Source organism: Barbus barbus (assembly GCF_936440315.1).
Source record: "Barbus barbus genome assembly, chromosome: 2".
Classification (NCBI taxonomy): domain Eukaryota; kingdom Metazoa; phylum Chordata; class Actinopteri; order Cypriniformes; family Cyprinidae; genus Barbus; species Barbus barbus.
Window position 1 is genome coordinate 33,733,019 of NC_136730.1, and position 16,677 is coordinate 33,749,695.

A 16,677-nucleotide genomic window follows, 5' to 3' on the forward strand; every position below is an offset into this window, starting at 1 on the left:
GGAATGTTACTCACTGTTGCAGGTGGGTTGATCTCATCGAGCAAGATATGTGCATCAGCTTAGCTTTGTTGGTTTTGACCAGAGAGCCATCAAAGTTGGAAATTGACTCTGGAAAAGGACCCAAACTGTAAGTGAGCATTTCATCGATGTTAATTTGCCTAACGCTGCCCACAACAATTAGCCTTGCAAACAAATTGCGATGTGATGTTAGGGTGATTTCTTTTCCTCGAATTTGTGACTGTACTTTGTCCAGTGTCCTTGAATGTTTTTATTTTCATTTTCTTTATAGGGTCATGGAATGATGCTTCGCCATTGACTATCCTTTTTTCACAGAATTCAGTGAGTGTCTTAACACCTCTTTGTTTAGCCCCTAGTAAGTCTGTGGCAACATTTTCTGATGCCTGTTGGCCAGAAGAGATGTGACACAAAGACTCTCCATCCAGCAATGGGTCAAAAGGGTTAACCATATTTTGGATAGTGGCCACAATGTTCATCACATCAGCCTGATCTCTCTGCATTCTGGTGTTGTCTAGCTCCGAGTTTAGATGTCCTACCGGGCACTTTCCTGCCATTGTTTTGCATTCAAAAGTGATTGCTGCCCGCTCATGTTGCGTTAGGGTCCAGCGGTGAACTGCACCCTTGTTCAGAGAGAATCCACTGATGCCTCCCTTTGTCTTTGAGTCACGATTGGCTGTTTGCTCAATGACTTGATCACATGCAGTGCCGGCAAAACCATGACTTTGATGTCTTTGTGCCACAAAGTCACCTGAAAGAAGCTGCTGGTGTGCTGAAGGGTGTGTGTCTTCCAGGTTGGTCATTTCAGCCCAATATGCCGTCAAATACCTGGCATAATTTACTTTGTCACAGGCAAAAAACCAGGGCAGCATACTTTGCACAGTGGACAAATGGAGAGCCCAGTTCCCCTCTCTTGTTGCCCTGATGAAAAGAAGCAAATCTTCCATCATGTCAAGGTATGTGCTCCAAAATGCGAATGTGTGGTTAGTTGTTTTTCACCACAAATTCTTCATAACCTTGCAGTAACTGCTGAAATGTGTCTGATGTTAGCATGACCTTGAACTCTTCAGAGGGAAAACACTCCTGCAGATCTGTTGCCACTTTTAAAGCAGCTGCATTTTGTTCTTGTGCGAGTGTGTCCAAGTATGCCCACCAGCGCAGTTTGTGGAGTGCTTCCATCAGGAGTTTGTGAGCCCGTATGCTCCTGTTGTAGTGATGGCCGGAGATCACTCCATCGATTGAGCCTGCGGCCACCAGGTCAGACTCAATAAAGATGTCCTGAAAGCCAGCATCACCATACAACTTTCCTATGCATGACAGATATGCCATTGCTGTGTGGAACTCTCGCATCCTCACTACAATTCTCTCAGAGTAAGAATTTGTTTGCCAACGGATCTCTTGGGCCTTGGCATATATGGCTTGATCCATAACTAAAACAACTTCTTTTTGTTCTAAGCTGTCAGCAATGGCAATGGAGCGGCTCAGGATGGTGTGGACAGTGTTGAGATCAGTCGGACTGGCGTCAATCACTGGTAGGTAGCCAACATGTGTAGATGGTAGTACTGTGTCTTCCTTCAACATATTAAACCCTGTCCATCCAGGGAGGACTTTGGCCTGGGCCTCAGGTACTTTCAGTAAAAAGAATGCAGCATCAATTCTTCTACCGGTAGTTTGGGCATATTTGTATTGGTCCTGCTGGAGATCTATCTTCAATGCAAAATTCTGTGGACCAGACCGCTTTCCTCTTGTGTATGTTGAAAGATTCAGTGGAGGAGGATGAACGGACCGCTCTAGTGTTCTCTGTCTGGGTAATGTGTCTGGTAAGGATGCTGTATAACTGTTTATGGCCCTCTGAATTATTATACCATTGGTGTTATGTGTTGTCCCTTTACCTGAAAGAGTCTCCTCTCCAAAGTCATTATTCCAGACAAGAGTCACAGGCACTTCAGCACTGATTTTTTCAGGGATGTATATTTCTCCTCTCTCCATTTGTAGGTGAGCAAGGGCAGTATCATGCTCAAGGACCTGGGAATTGGATGAGCAGTGACCCAGACCATTTAACAACCCTATAAGCTGTGCAGAGCCAGTCATATGCCGAACTGCCATTGCAAGTGAGCACTGTTTTGGCATGAGCCATCGTCCTCTGGTTGCCAGGGTAATAATGTCCTGACAAGTGGACACTATCTTTCTGCTGTCCTCTGAAGTGACATCAACACGTTCATCTGATGGTTGTGATGACATTCCTGATATCCATGCAATGAAGTTAAAAAGTTGGTGAGGCACTACACTCATGGCATTTTCCAGTGTGAGGTCACCTGCTGTGGGAGGCCATGGAATCTTTGGGGGTCTTTTTGATGTCTTTTGGATGATTTCTTTAAGTGTCATTGCTGCATGATATAACACCCGAGAATCATCCGTGTTGATGGTGGCGTTTTCAATATCTTCTTGACTTGTCATTTCTCCTTCACTTTCTTCAGATGAGGAGGAAGCAGAGGAGACGGCAACTTCATGCACAATCTCGTCAGCTGACAGATTGTCCACATATACAAGATAGGTTGTGGATGCCTTCAGGAATTTCAAGAAGGGATGAGACTTGTGAAGTCTTGCCTTTAGTGAGTGTGCCTTATAAGCTGCAATGTTCACTCCCTCTGTTTCTTGCACAGTTTTTTTTGAAAAGCAAATTCAGCTTTGACAGTCGAAGCACTTCACGTTGTTTTAACAGCCTCTCCTCAATGACTGTTTTGCAGAAGTGCTTGTATCCATTTTCATATGTTTGTTTCTGTTCTCTCAATTTTGTGTGTGGTCAGGTATCGGGTATAATCTCGATAGCAGGTGAAGTGATACCGTGCTTCACTAGCCACCAAGTCCCTGTCTTGGATATGGAGAAGGAGAGACTCATCCCTTCTCCCTTCAGCGGCGAGTAGCAATTTCCCGGCATGGAGTGTTTCACACTGTTAGCTTTTCTTTTACCCTTTTCCTGCTGTGTGTCTGAACCTTGTACTTCTCATGTTTGCAAATAATGCATTGTACTGGAAGCAGGTGTGGGGCCCGCTTGGACGTGTAGAGATCACGGGCGTAAGATCTCAGAGCCAGTGTTTTAACTGGAGTTGCCTCACCATCCTCTGCCTCTACCACTAAAAGTGCAAAACAATAGATTTAGGTTCTGCACCCTTCCTCACATCACTGATTAAAGAAAAATGGTTTGTAACTTTCAGCAGGGGAAAACTTATGCTCCATATATTGGTTCCACCTATTCCCTTAACATGGGTAATAAACCAGTTTCACAGCATTCAGGGGTCTGGCCTTGTTAATGATGCCATAATTGGAAGGGTACATTTTTGCAGGGTGTTTTTATTATATTACTGTTAATTAATTGTATTTATCTATATTAAGTTGGCTTGAAGTTTCTATATCTTTTCTAACTAGTTGGACTTAGTTTTCCTAAAAATGACGACTAAAACTCTGGAAAATCCCATTGACTTTCATTGCAGAATGTTCAAATTGAGCCAAGGCTACGGTGTCCCAGTAGTGCCCAACACAAACTCAAACCTAAACTCCCTGAAGTCTTAGACTCAATTAAACTTCCTTCCTTCATATCTATCTTTTTTCTATTTCTTTCTAACCTTTTTTTTTTTTTTTTTTTGACCTATCTATCGAACTGTATTGCCTTAACTTTCGGGCTAGGCCTTTTCAAGCCAACTTAAAAGTTTGCCAACAAATTTCATCTAGTTTTTTGTACTAATCTTATATTGTTACTGCAACTACACTGCACATGTCTGTATATGTTGTTCATACTGTATATCTATTCTGTTCTTATAATACATTTAATTTATATTACTGCAAACTATACTACTTTCTTAACTGTATACTACTGTCCATACTGCACTGTACAGTACAGGTCAAAAGTTTGGAAACATTACTATTTTAAATGTTTTTGAAAGAAGTCTCTTCTGCTCATCAAGCCTGCATTTATTTTATCAAAAAACAGTAATATTGTGAAATATTATTACAACTTAAAATAATGGTTTTCTTTTTTTATAATATAAAAATAAAATATTTAAAATATCATTTATTTCTGTGATGCAAAGCTGAATTTTCAGCATCATTACTCCAGTCTTCAGTGTCACATGTGACATCCAGTCTATCACATGATCCTTTAGAAATCATTCTAATATTCTGATTTATTGTGAGTGTTGGAAACAGTTCTGCTGCCTAATATATTTGATGAATAAAAGGTTAAAAAGAACTGCATTTGTTCAAAATAAAATATTTTCTTATCTTTCTTTTTTATCAATTTAACACATCCTTGCTGAATAAAAATATTGATTTTATTTAAAAAAAGAAAGAAAAAAATATACTGACCAGTAGTGTATATTGTAGTTACAAGATATTTCTATTTTAAAAACACAGCTTTTTTTTTTTTTACTTTTTATTCAAAGTATCCTAAAAAAATATCACGTTATGAAAAAATATTAAGCAGCAGAACTGTTTCCAACTTTGATAATGAATCATATTAGAATGATTTCTAAATGATCATGTGATAATGATCCTAAAAATTCAGCTTTGCGTCACAGAAATAAATAATTTAAAGTATGAATTGAAAATCAATTATTTTAAATTGTAACAATATTACATTTTTTCTGTATTTTTGATCAATTATAAAATTTTATTAAAAATAATGTTTCCAAACTTTTGACCTGTACTGTATGTCTAATACTGCACCGCCTGTCTATACAATATAATACCAACCTTCCTTTGCAGTTTCTTCAACTAATACTGCCTTCTCTCTTCTCCTTTGTGCTCGTTTTATCTTCGTGATATTTGTGAAATGGCTGTAGCACTCCCTGTGGTAGCCAGTGTTAGCTGGTTTGACTAACTGGTTTGTAGGTTCCTGGCTTTGTAACTTGTATGCCTGTACTGCCTCTTCTGCAATGATACCTTCTCTGCCCTCAAGGTCTTTCCACAGAAACACTGATTTAATAAATTTCTCCCAACTTATGTCTGTGAAGGGAATGGTGGGTCCACCACTTCCCTCAAATATATGCATACAGCACTTCATGTTTTGCCATTTCTTCCAAGTAAACATGGGCGGGAAAAAGAGTTGTCTGTCTCGTTTTTTCATGACGTTGTGTTTCCTAGCAATACCATTATGTCAAATGTGTTAAATCAGAAGGGTGTATTTATTAAAGATTACAAAGAAATGACAGGACATCGTATGACAAAAGGTGGTTACATAAAATGAAAACAGTACAAATGGATAACGTTACCTCTACATTCTCATTTAGTCAAACTGAATATGTAGCAAAATTAGGTAAAATAGTTATTCTAAATAGAATAATCTTAAATCCTGGGCGCGAAGCGCGCCAGTGTGTCGCGTCACCAACACCGACACTTTCCACGCACGCTATTGGATGAAGGCAACAAATACGTCATGCAGGTCGGACCCCGCACATAGCTGCTTGCTCTATTCGCCGGGAAAATAACCTGGAAAAAGTTACCGATATTATAGTAATGGACAAGGTGTGTGAGTGGCAACAATTTTTATTTGCTTTGTTGAAAAGCGTAGCGGTTACATATAAAAAACTGGGTTATCCCTCACCACAGATCATTTGAAAACACGAAATCTCCCCTCGGCCCACGGTCAGCCAGGGGCGGACTGGCCATCTGGAGCACCGGGAGTTTTCCCGGTGGGCCGTTGTACAGTGTGGGTCGGCTCTTCGCGTAATATATATAAAACATGGATTATTAGTAAATGTACACATATCCTTCCATCGGCCCAGACGAATGGCCCGTGCCCCACTTCATTAAAAAAATTCTAATTAATTTAGCGTGCTCCGGCTCAAAAGCGCTCGTCAATGTCAAAACGTTCGAAATAGCCAATCAAAGTGTAGAAGGCGGGATTTACTGTTCACAGACGCTGCGCGCGACTTGAAATGTGCAGCTGAACATGAGGAGAGACAATTCAGCATATTTGCCAACCGTTTAGTTAAACGACAGACATTAATTTTCAGGAGTGCAAACTACTACTGGCCTTTTAAAATTTCTCAGATTTTAATGCCATTATTCGAATCGTCATAATGTAGGCTACATAATACAGCAGTTTTCAGCAGACATGAGATAAGTGTTAATGTAAATCTGCTTTCTTCACGTGTTAAAAATCAAAAAAATCATTCTCAATCAACACTGTAAATCTAAAGGCTTTTGAGTGCTGTGCATAGGAATGTGATTTATATTATAGGCCTAATAAAAATATAATTTGCTTATTAATTCACATGCATTAGCCTATTTATACACACTGGTGGTTAAAAGTTTAAAATAATTAAGGCTTTTTATTTATTTATTCATTTTGAAAGAAGATTGAATTTATTTGATCAAAAATTCAGTAGAACAATAGCATAATATTATGAAATATTACACTTAAAATAGTGGTTTTCTATTTAGGATGTTTTAAAATGTAATTTATTTCTGTGCTCAAAGTTGAATTTTCAGCATCATTACTCCAGTCTTCAGTGTCCCTTCAGAAATCATTCTAATGCTGCCTAATTTGCTGCTTTTATTATCAGTTATTATTTGCGATCAATTATTAATAATGGTTTTATTATTGGTATAATGGTTCTCAGTTAAAGAACAGCATTTATTTGAAATATAAGTACTTTGTAATAAGTGTAAATATCTTTACTGCCACTTAAATACATTTAATCGGTCGCTTTTTGTATTCTATAATCTTTGATTGAATTCAACATTGTTGAAGTAAAATATTAATTTATATTTTTTAATCTTACCCAAGACTGAATGGTATCACATTTTCCACAAAAGAAATTAAGCAGCACAACAATTTACAGCATTCATAATAATCAGACATGTTTCTTGAGCAGCAATCAGCATATCAGAATGATTTCTGAAGATCATGTGACACTGAAGACTGGAGAAATGATGCTGAAAATTCATCTTTGATCGCAGCAATCAATAATATTTTAATATTTATTCACATAGAAGACAGCTATTTTAAATTGTAACATTATATATTTCACAGTACTGTTTACTGTATTTTTCATCATCAAAATAATTTGTATACTCTTTTCCACAATTGGAGCTCTATTCCTTAAAATGATAGATGTGCTTCAAAAGGACAAATACTGTATATGACCAATAGAAAGGCACCATAACAGTCCACATTCTGCACTGTTCAAGTCTTCTAGACGATACCAGAGCATTGAGTCATATGGACTGATAATATTGGTATTTAACTTTAGCTTTAGAAAAAATTCCTCATATCTGTAAGCCCATATCTGTAAATCCCAGATATGGGCTTAGACTTTGGAAACACTCTGTATGTAACAATGCATTTAACAATCCAATTCACTTCATCTGAAGCACATAACCTGCACATTCAGGTTCTCTCACAGCCTCTCAATGGCCCCAGCAGCCAGTCAATCTTTAATTATATTTCCATGTAATTTCCCATTCATTTTTCTTTTCTGAACCCTTCACATTCTTTCTCTTATCTCCAGCTTTTGTATTTCAAGCATAAAACTGGTATCTTCTCTCCCTTTTTCTGTTTTGTTCCCCAGTGAGCATCTGCTTCCGCCTCAGTCTTTCTGCTCTCATTCTGTCGTTTCTTTCTTTCCAGTGGACAGGTCCATGAGAGTGAGAGAGGAGCAGCGGCACCCAACTGTCATGCCTGACATATATCAACTCAGTTTACAAAAACAAAAAAAAACACCAAATGGTGCTAATATACACTTACAGTGTGTAATAAAAAAAAAAAAAAAAAAATCATTATCCTAACCAATCTCCATACCAAAATCTCAATTGACCAGACAATGATTCATCTTTTCTAAATGTTAAAATATTGGTGCTCGGGACACCTTAAGCCCAGAAACTGTAGTCTCCAAGTGAATAAGCTTCACAGGTTCAGCTGTGCAGGGAAAGAGTGTGTCATTGCTTTTATATACTTAATTAGTATTAGTAAACAGATTAGTAAACAAGGAGTTGAGCACCTTGCATTTTAGATGCATTTTTTTAAATGTTTCTTCACCGGTGTCTGCGAGCAACACAGTGTTCCATTCAAATCAGTGGTAATAAATTGTGTGAGTGAATGATTCAATGACTCATTCATAGCGGTTGCAAATAGTGTTCTTTAGTTTTATGCACACATAAAAGTCATCCATTCCTTCAAAAGACACAAGTCATTTAATATGTAGTGTTTAATTCAGATTTTTTTTCATAAAAGACATCTTAAAAAAAGATTTCAGGACAATACATTCTAAAATATTTAACAAGGGTAAGAGAATGTTTCATGCATCAAACCAAGAGACACGGAGGAAAAGAAAAGCACTTGGTGATTCACTCATTATGAGAAACAGACTGAGAAATTAACAATGAAATCAATCAAACTAATGAAGGAATAATCAAAAGACTAATGAACAGAAAGATCGGAGAGATGCTTCACGCCAGGACCAGACAACACAGAACAAAGTCCAGCCAAGGGCAACACGCACACTGATACAGGATGACATGTGACTGCTTCCTCAGGGCACTTCATATGAACTGCTAGCTTATCATATTAACCTCTTCTGTTGGTGTATCTTCTGTACACAAGAAAGTTAAAGCTGTATAACACTATGAACACAAGACCAATCACATACACTCTCAAGAATTATTAGATCTATCATGACTTGTTTTTTCTTCTGCAACACATGGGCAGTACAGTTCCTGTCGCTAACCAATCCTAGCAGGATAGGATACCCGGGACACTTGTAAAATGTATGAATGTCATTGCATTAGATAACAAATATAAAAAGTGCCAATGTAACAGAAATAGCAACATCTCTTTTTTTTGTATTGTGACGTGCATCTAAGTCAAACAGATTCTTGAAAAAAAGAAAAATGTAGGGTGGGGACTTGGTTCTATCCATCAGTTGTTGATTTGATGAAAGGATGCCAAAAAGCGAGCTATAAGGTCAACATTTGAAAAATAAAACAGGCATGGGTGAATTATTCACATTAAAATCAAGCTTTTAGAAATTCATTTCATGCATACTTTGAGGAACTAGTCTGAGAGCAGCTACTTCTGAGGGTTAAATATCTACGCTATTGCTAAATCTGTCTCATTCACTCTTTTTCTGTGTTCTCCATCAAACGTTGCCTGAGCCAATGCCTGTCTTCCTGAATGTCTCACAGAATAATTACACAGCAGTCAGAAACAGGTAGACAGACAGTGAACGCTGAAACAGTGACAACTGAAAATTCACTGCAACAAACATCATAGAACACTGATCAATAAAAGTACAAAGTTTGTTTTGGATCTTATGTGCACCCTCATGTTATTCTAAACCCATATAGTACAAAAATGACAAAAACAAACAAACAAGTATGTTTCAAACAAAACAAAAAAGGCGACTTGGCTTTTATTTCACAAAATATATACTGTTAATGTGATGAACTAGTCATTGCAAAAATGGTTTAGAAAAGCTCTAACATCTTTCTTTGCACGTCATTGGGTTTGATATTTTATTTAATGTAATGACATTCCTATGTTTGTACTGTATCAATAGCCTGTTCTGCACATGTTAGATACTTAGACATGCACTGAATCACAAAATGGATTAAGAGGCCAGCAAATACAACACAAATACACAGTCTCTCTTACAGTATTAAATTGCTATAAACACACAACAACCTTTACATGCAATTTCATCATGAATGTGTGAAATTGTGTAGATGGGGAAGTGTTTACAATCCCCAGCATTCTCTCTTCTTTTCTCTGGCCAGGCCGCTTAATCCAATTACGATAGCTGTTTTTCAGCGTGACATTTGGGATTGCACTTCAATTTATTGTGCTTCCAGAGGATCCTGGCAGAGAGAGAGAAATCAGTGACCCTATAAAGCGATTACGTGCACACTCTTCTGCTGTATGTCAGTCTAGATGTGGGATTCACTGTGCTGATGATAGATGATCCTTCTGACAGCCTGAGCTAGCATGATCGGTAATGATCATCATCATCAATTATATCAGTTACATGATCATAACTGATATCAATATAATTAGCTTTGCGTAACCGCTTTACCAAAATCCTTTCAGTTCAACTCAAACCTCCACTAAACTTAGGTTAGTATAAGAAGTAAAGTTGGTAAAGATGGCCTATGCGGTGATTTAAGCCTTAAATAGACTTGGGTGAGGGGGTGTTACACACATACAGCAACAACCCCCCACACACACACACACACACACAAGCACCCGTCACTGGGCCCAGACAAGACAATGCGTCTCTGGGCAGGTCGCCTAGCAACAAGATAATACTAAAAATACTCTGGGTGCACATTCTCTCACTCTGAATACTGTACTAGTCTGAGAGCAGCTACTTCTGAGGGTTAAATATCTACGCTATTGCTAAATCTGTCTCATTCGCTCTTTTTCTGTGCTCTCCATCAAACGTTGCCTGAGCCGATGCCTGTCTTCCTGAATGTCTCACAGAATAATTACACAGCAGTCAGAAACAGGTAGACAGACAGTGAACACTGAAACAGTGACAACTAAAATTTCACTGCAACAAACATCATAGAACACTGATCAATAAAAGTACAAAGTTTGTTTTGGATCTTATGTGCACCCTCATGTTATTCTAAACCCATATAGTACAAAAATGACAAAAACAAACAAACAAATACATAATAGTCAATATGACTTGTGTACTGAATTTCATGAATCCTGAAGATACATGACTGGCTTGTATGTACCTGTATATTTACTCTTATGACTTGTATAGACTATTTTGCAGTGTTTTTATGGCATGTTTTAGTCCGTTACATAAAAGGTTTATTACAGTGTGATAGTATCCTTTATTTTTTAATCAAAAACAAGAGAGTACTTTCAGTCTACTGTCTATGTATCAGAGATATACTTAATACAAAATTATGCTTAAGAACTTATACTTACGGTGTTAAATTCACTTAAAGAAAACTTTACAAGTATAATTTCAGTATAAAAAAATCTGAATAAATTAAGAGAGTATACTTCAAAGTATACTTTTGGAAACTAAAAAGTGGGCAAGACAAGTAGTAAACTAACAGTATACCTATACGTTCACTTGAGTATTTCACATTATATTTGTAATACAAAAACTTCTATGTAAACTAGCACTCAGTGTTTACTATTGTTACACTTGCAGTACACTTAAAATTATACTTTTATAAACTAAAATGTGGCTACATTTAATCTGAAGAAGTAATGAAAAAGTACAGTTACAAGTATCATACTACAGGTGGTGTACAAGCCCATTGATTTTAGTATACTTACTGCATGAAGTATACCTGGAAAATGTAATTAACTTACAGTAAGTTTACTTAAAATGAACTATGAAGTATAATTATTTTGAATCAGTATGAATATACTTTTTGCATGGGTGGTCACTTTCTGCTCTTGTTGTATGAAAAGGATCAGCATCAACATTCTGCTAAACAATTTGCTTTTATGTTTCATAGGTCATATGGGTTTGGAATCACATGAGAGTGAGAAAATGCTGTCAGAATTGTAACTTTCGAGTGAACTTAGGGGTGATACAGTTTGGTACGCAGTCAGTAAGAGCATTTGTCACCATGTCAAATGTCACATCATGTTAACAGGCAAGTATCTCCTATTGAACATTTGATGTCAAGGAGTGTGACCATCAAGGGACAAGGCAAATACAGATAAATACAGACAGCTAATTACATCAATTACATGGTTTGTTATTTCAAGAGAACATCAGCTGAGCTGTTATTCTTGGTTGAGTGGTTTCTCTCTCACTCACTCACACACATTACATACACATTTAAATTAGAATTATTTTGAATGATATACAGCACCATCACTGTTATTATTTTCCGATTGCTCATCCATTCACTTAAGGATTATTTCAGCCCATTTTCTGTTTTACTCCATTTCGCTGTTTGACTTCCCAAAAATGTCACCATTCAATCATGATATATGATTCGTTATGAACTCGACATGCTTTTCAGACCGATTTGTATTTAGTCCTGAAACGTCCTTTTCTTCAAAGACAAACAATATTAAGTCCAGCACGTTTATTCAGTCTTGTCTCAACAATTCAAAGTTCATGTTTGGTCATTCTGTCCATTTAAATATCTTTTAAAATATCATCATTACAGTTATACAAGAGTAATACTGACACTTTAACATAAAAAATGAGTTCAAAAAAAGTAAACCCCTTCAATCAGTACCTGAAGGCTCTAATTGGCTCAAACAGGTGTACAAAAAACGACATGAGTCATTGGTTACTCTTTTGGATTGATTTAAGACAGCACTGAGAGACGGATACAAGTGTAAGGCAAGGGAACAAGGAATGATGAGTAAAATACTGCACTAACTAATTTAAAGGGACAGTTCATACAAAAAAAGAGGAAAATCTGTGATCATTTACTCACTTTCATATAGTCCCCCCTTCAAAAAAACCCCAAAACAAAACACTTTTTATGTTCTTTGGAACAACATAAAAGCTGTGAATGATTTTTGGGTGAATTATCCCTTTATGAGAGAAAGTGGAAGATTACAAAAACTTAGGAAAACATTGAAAAAAAGGACTTATCAGACCTATTAAAAGTTTTCAACATAAATATCTAATAAATACAAAACAAAATGCTCCTTCACTGGCCGTTATTTATATTCCTCTCCAAACAGAAATAATACGAAGCCTCGTTGCCTCAGAATCCAGCAATGTGGCAGTACGCTTCCAGTGAGGCCAACAGGATGTAGATCAGCCAGAGGGAGATGAAGAATAAGGACGTCAATATCTTGCAAGTCCGAGGACCGCCAAGCTCTCCTCCAGCCACCGAGGGGCGTCGGCGATACAACAGCACGCTGACACACACCACAGCCAAAGCAGAGAAGAGTGTGACAGAGAAGGCCAGAGAACCTGGATCCACGTGGAAAGCTTTGCCCTTGGAACGCCAGTATACAGCAGCTATGGTCCACGCCACACCGATGCCCAGGAAAACATTGACAGCGTTGCTGCCTGTCACATTACCAATAGAGGCATCTGCATACTGGTCTTGGATGGCAGCGACCTTACTGGCAAAAGTGTCTGTGCAAAGGAGAGACAGAATTAAATAATGTTCAGACCAATATAATTAGGATTTGAACTGCAAAAATATTTTTTTGACTGAAAATTGAAGTGGGAAGTATTAGAAACGGGGGTCAACAAAAGAGAAAAGACAATAGCAAAAGAGGAACTGAAAGAAAAGGAAGAGAAAGAAAAAGGAGGAAGAGAGAGAAAACAGACAGGGTCAAGTGAGCGCGTTGAACAGAATCAAAGGGAAAAAAACAGACACACATACAAACATACTGCCATGCGAAGGCAAAAGACCGTAACTTCGATTTTTGTCGAAAATTAGTTATTGATATTTTTGGGACATTCAAGACATCCTTTATCATGTACATAGTATCTTGAGTCAATTTTGTTGTTTTTCCGAGAAAATAATGGGTGGTCTCAACAGTAACTTCGAAAAGCCCCAGAGAAACCAAGGCAGAACACCGTATAACACCAGTAACGGCTCTTTCGCTTTGTTTGGAACACTCAAAATTAGTTATGGCATTCTGCCTTTGTTTACCCGTGCGTCAATATGAAGTTACGGTGCCAGCTTTGAGTTAAACGGTGTTCTGCCTTTTTTTTACTGTCCATTAAAGTCTGCCGCATCGCGTCGCGATCTACCAAACAGCTCCATAAATAACCTGTTTGTAATTATTTACCAGGCTGTCAATTCTAGTTGGATGCGTGTGGACTCGAATGCCATGGGATGTACCATGATCAATCATAAAATTAGAATTAGCTACCTCATAAAATATGTACGAATTGCCGTGAGATCAGGCTGGCTGGCCTAACAGTTCGCAATTAAATCCATATCCTACCTTTTCTTGTAACCCGATAAAATCAATCCATGGCGCTGAACATCGTCGATGTTTAATCCACACACATTTCTGAGCATGCCTGCTTGCTGGCGTTCACATCAATCCACAAGTCGTTCTTTTAGATTAGGCTATTTCATTCAAGTCAATATAAGCAATAACGCTATGTCTAGCATTCTTTTACGTTACTGAGCATAGCAAATAAATTGGTTGCAAAAAGGTATCCACTCACGTTTAACATTTAGTTTGCTTATTACCACACTGCTGGTGCCACAAGGGGGCAGTGTGTCTGTAATTCTAAAATTAATACAGTCGCATTACCATATGCAATAGCCTATATGAGATGATATAGCCCATGATAACTAGACTTTATACAGGTGTTACTATAACGAATTTGTAAATGGTGATCAGCGACAAAATAGTGATAATGTGGAAGTTACTGCCTTTTGCCTTGGTGTGACTTCTCACTTTTTTCAGACAATGCAAAGGCAGAGTACATTAACTTCAAAATAGTGGTAAAATCAAGTTTGAGCTCACAATTTTTTAATGTAGATAATTTTCATTACTAAAACATCTAATTGCCAAATTTCCACTGTCCTACCTATAATTAATTTGGCTGGACAAGTAAAAAACTTTAAAGTAATTTTTCTCAGTTTCACACTCTAGCAAGTTAAGGTCTTTTGCCTTTGTAGGCCAGCATACACTGACACACCAGCTGTAAACACATGACCAGAAGATGAGATAAGCCACACACATCAATGCCCTTCTGCTCTAATAACCAGCCGCACTAAAATATACAACCAAATTCATTCACCTGGTCTGTGGTGATGAAAAGTGTCTGATATAGCTTTTTTAAATTATCTTAGATTTAGTAGTTAACAAAAGTGATTGCTCCTGAATTATGATTTTATTGTTAGACATTTTAAGTAGTAATGCATACTATTACTATTCTTGAAAGGAAAGGAATGCACATGTAGCCAATTTTTGCTCCGCATTTCATCCATCCAAGTGCACACACACAGCAGTGAGTTGTGAAAACACACACTGTCTTCCACACACACACACACTTTGAACAAACACCCATATAGCAGTGGGGTTTGCTGTGGAGCCCGGGAAGCAGTTGGGGGTTTGTTGCCTTGATCAAGGGTCTCAGTCATGGTATTGAGGGTGGGAGAGAGCACTGTACATTCATTCCCCCCACCTACAATCCCTGCCTAGTACAAAGCTACTTTGAAACAATGTGCACTGTATAAATCACTAGATAAAAAAGTGATTTGACTTGACTAACCTGGAACAGACGTCCCCAGAGCTACAAAGACCACGGCGGTGACTGAATCCTTCAGGCCAACAGTACACCCAAAGTGAGAAGCAAGATCGCCTGTGACTGCCGTCAGGACACCAATCAAAGAGATGGACACAATGAAGCATGCCCATCCATTCCAATACTCTGTGGGTGGGACGAAGGCAAAGAGAACCTTCCAGAAGACTGTGAGGAAGTGCATGATGTAATCAAAGCAGGATGGAAGACGCTCTTCACCACTCTCCTCCTCATCATCGTCACCTGAGATGAGCAATATATGTTAGAGGGACTGAGAAAGTTCAAAGCCGGTTGAGAATTTAGCCAAATTTACACCACAAAGGTGACACAGAAGCGCTCCTGAAGTGGCATTTAGCCATCTTTACACAGACTGTTTAATGCTGCTCAGAGGTAGCATAAATGCATTTCCACAGCAATTACAACTGTATACTTGGATACAAGGAGCTGAGGTGGGTCTGAGGAGGCATATATAAGTGTGGCTTTTATGCATCAATGCAACTTTACACTGAATTTTGAGCAGGCACAAAGCAGTCTTAACTTGGCTGTGTAAAGTCTAGTGCTGGGCAACAATTATTTGCGATTATTCGCATCCAAAATAAAAGTTTTTGTGTATGTAATATATGTGTGTGTACTGTGTATATTTGTTATGTATATATAAATGCACACAAATGCATGTATATATTTAAGGGAAATATGTTATGTTTTTTACATGCAATATATTTAAATGCATGTAAATATAAAAAAATATATATACTGTATGTTTGTGTCTTTATTTATACAAAATAAATATACACAGCACACATACATATATTATATACACAAAAACGTTTATTTTGGATGCGATTAATCACGATTAATCGTTGCCCAGCACTACTAAAGACACCTTTTCACTCAGAAAATATTAATGTAAATATACTTGATATTTTCATACAGATTCAAACAAACACAGTACAACATACTCTACCAGTCAAAACAGTTAAAAATCTTACTGGGGTCAGAAAAATTTGTAATGTTTGTAACCAAGGCTGAATTTATTTGACCAAAAATACAGTATAAACAGTATTATTAAAAAAAAAGTTTTTCTATTTGTAATTTAAAATGTAATGTAATCCCTGTGATAGCAAAGTTAATTCAGCAGCCATTAATCCTTTAGAAATCATTCTCATATACTGATTTGGTACCCAAAAACATTTCTTATTATTATCAACGCTGAAAAGTATAATGTAAATGTGATATTTGATCAGGATTCTCTTAAGAATATAAAGACAGAATTAGTTTGAAATAGAAATATTTGGTAACATTATAAATTTAACTTTTGATCAACTTAAAGTGTCCTTGCTGAATAAAAGTATTCATTTCTTAAAAAAACTAAACAAACAACAATCATACTGACCCCAAATTTTGAATATTAGTGTATTTCGTTAATCGTACACAGTAGATG

General features: G+C 37.3%; 1 protein-coding gene across 1 annotated transcript in view; it reads right to left on the reverse strand.

The window, feature by feature from the left end:
- Nucleotides 1-12,068: 12,068 nt before the first annotated feature.
- The window catches only part of LOC306882870 (sodium/calcium exchanger 1-like), a 55,125-nt gene continuing 50,516 nt past the window's right edge, over nucleotides 12,069-16,677 (reverse strand). The window contains exons 9-10 of the mRNA XM_079437854.1: nucleotides 15,207-15,479; nucleotides 12,069-13,097 (exon numbers count right to left, since the gene is read on the reverse strand). Of these exons, the coding sequence (XP_079293980.1) occupies nucleotides 12,718-13,097; nucleotides 15,207-15,479 (653 nt within the window). The 3' untranslated portion in view covers nucleotides 12,069-12,717. The remainder of the gene's footprint in view (nucleotides 13,098-15,206; nucleotides 15,480-16,677) is intronic.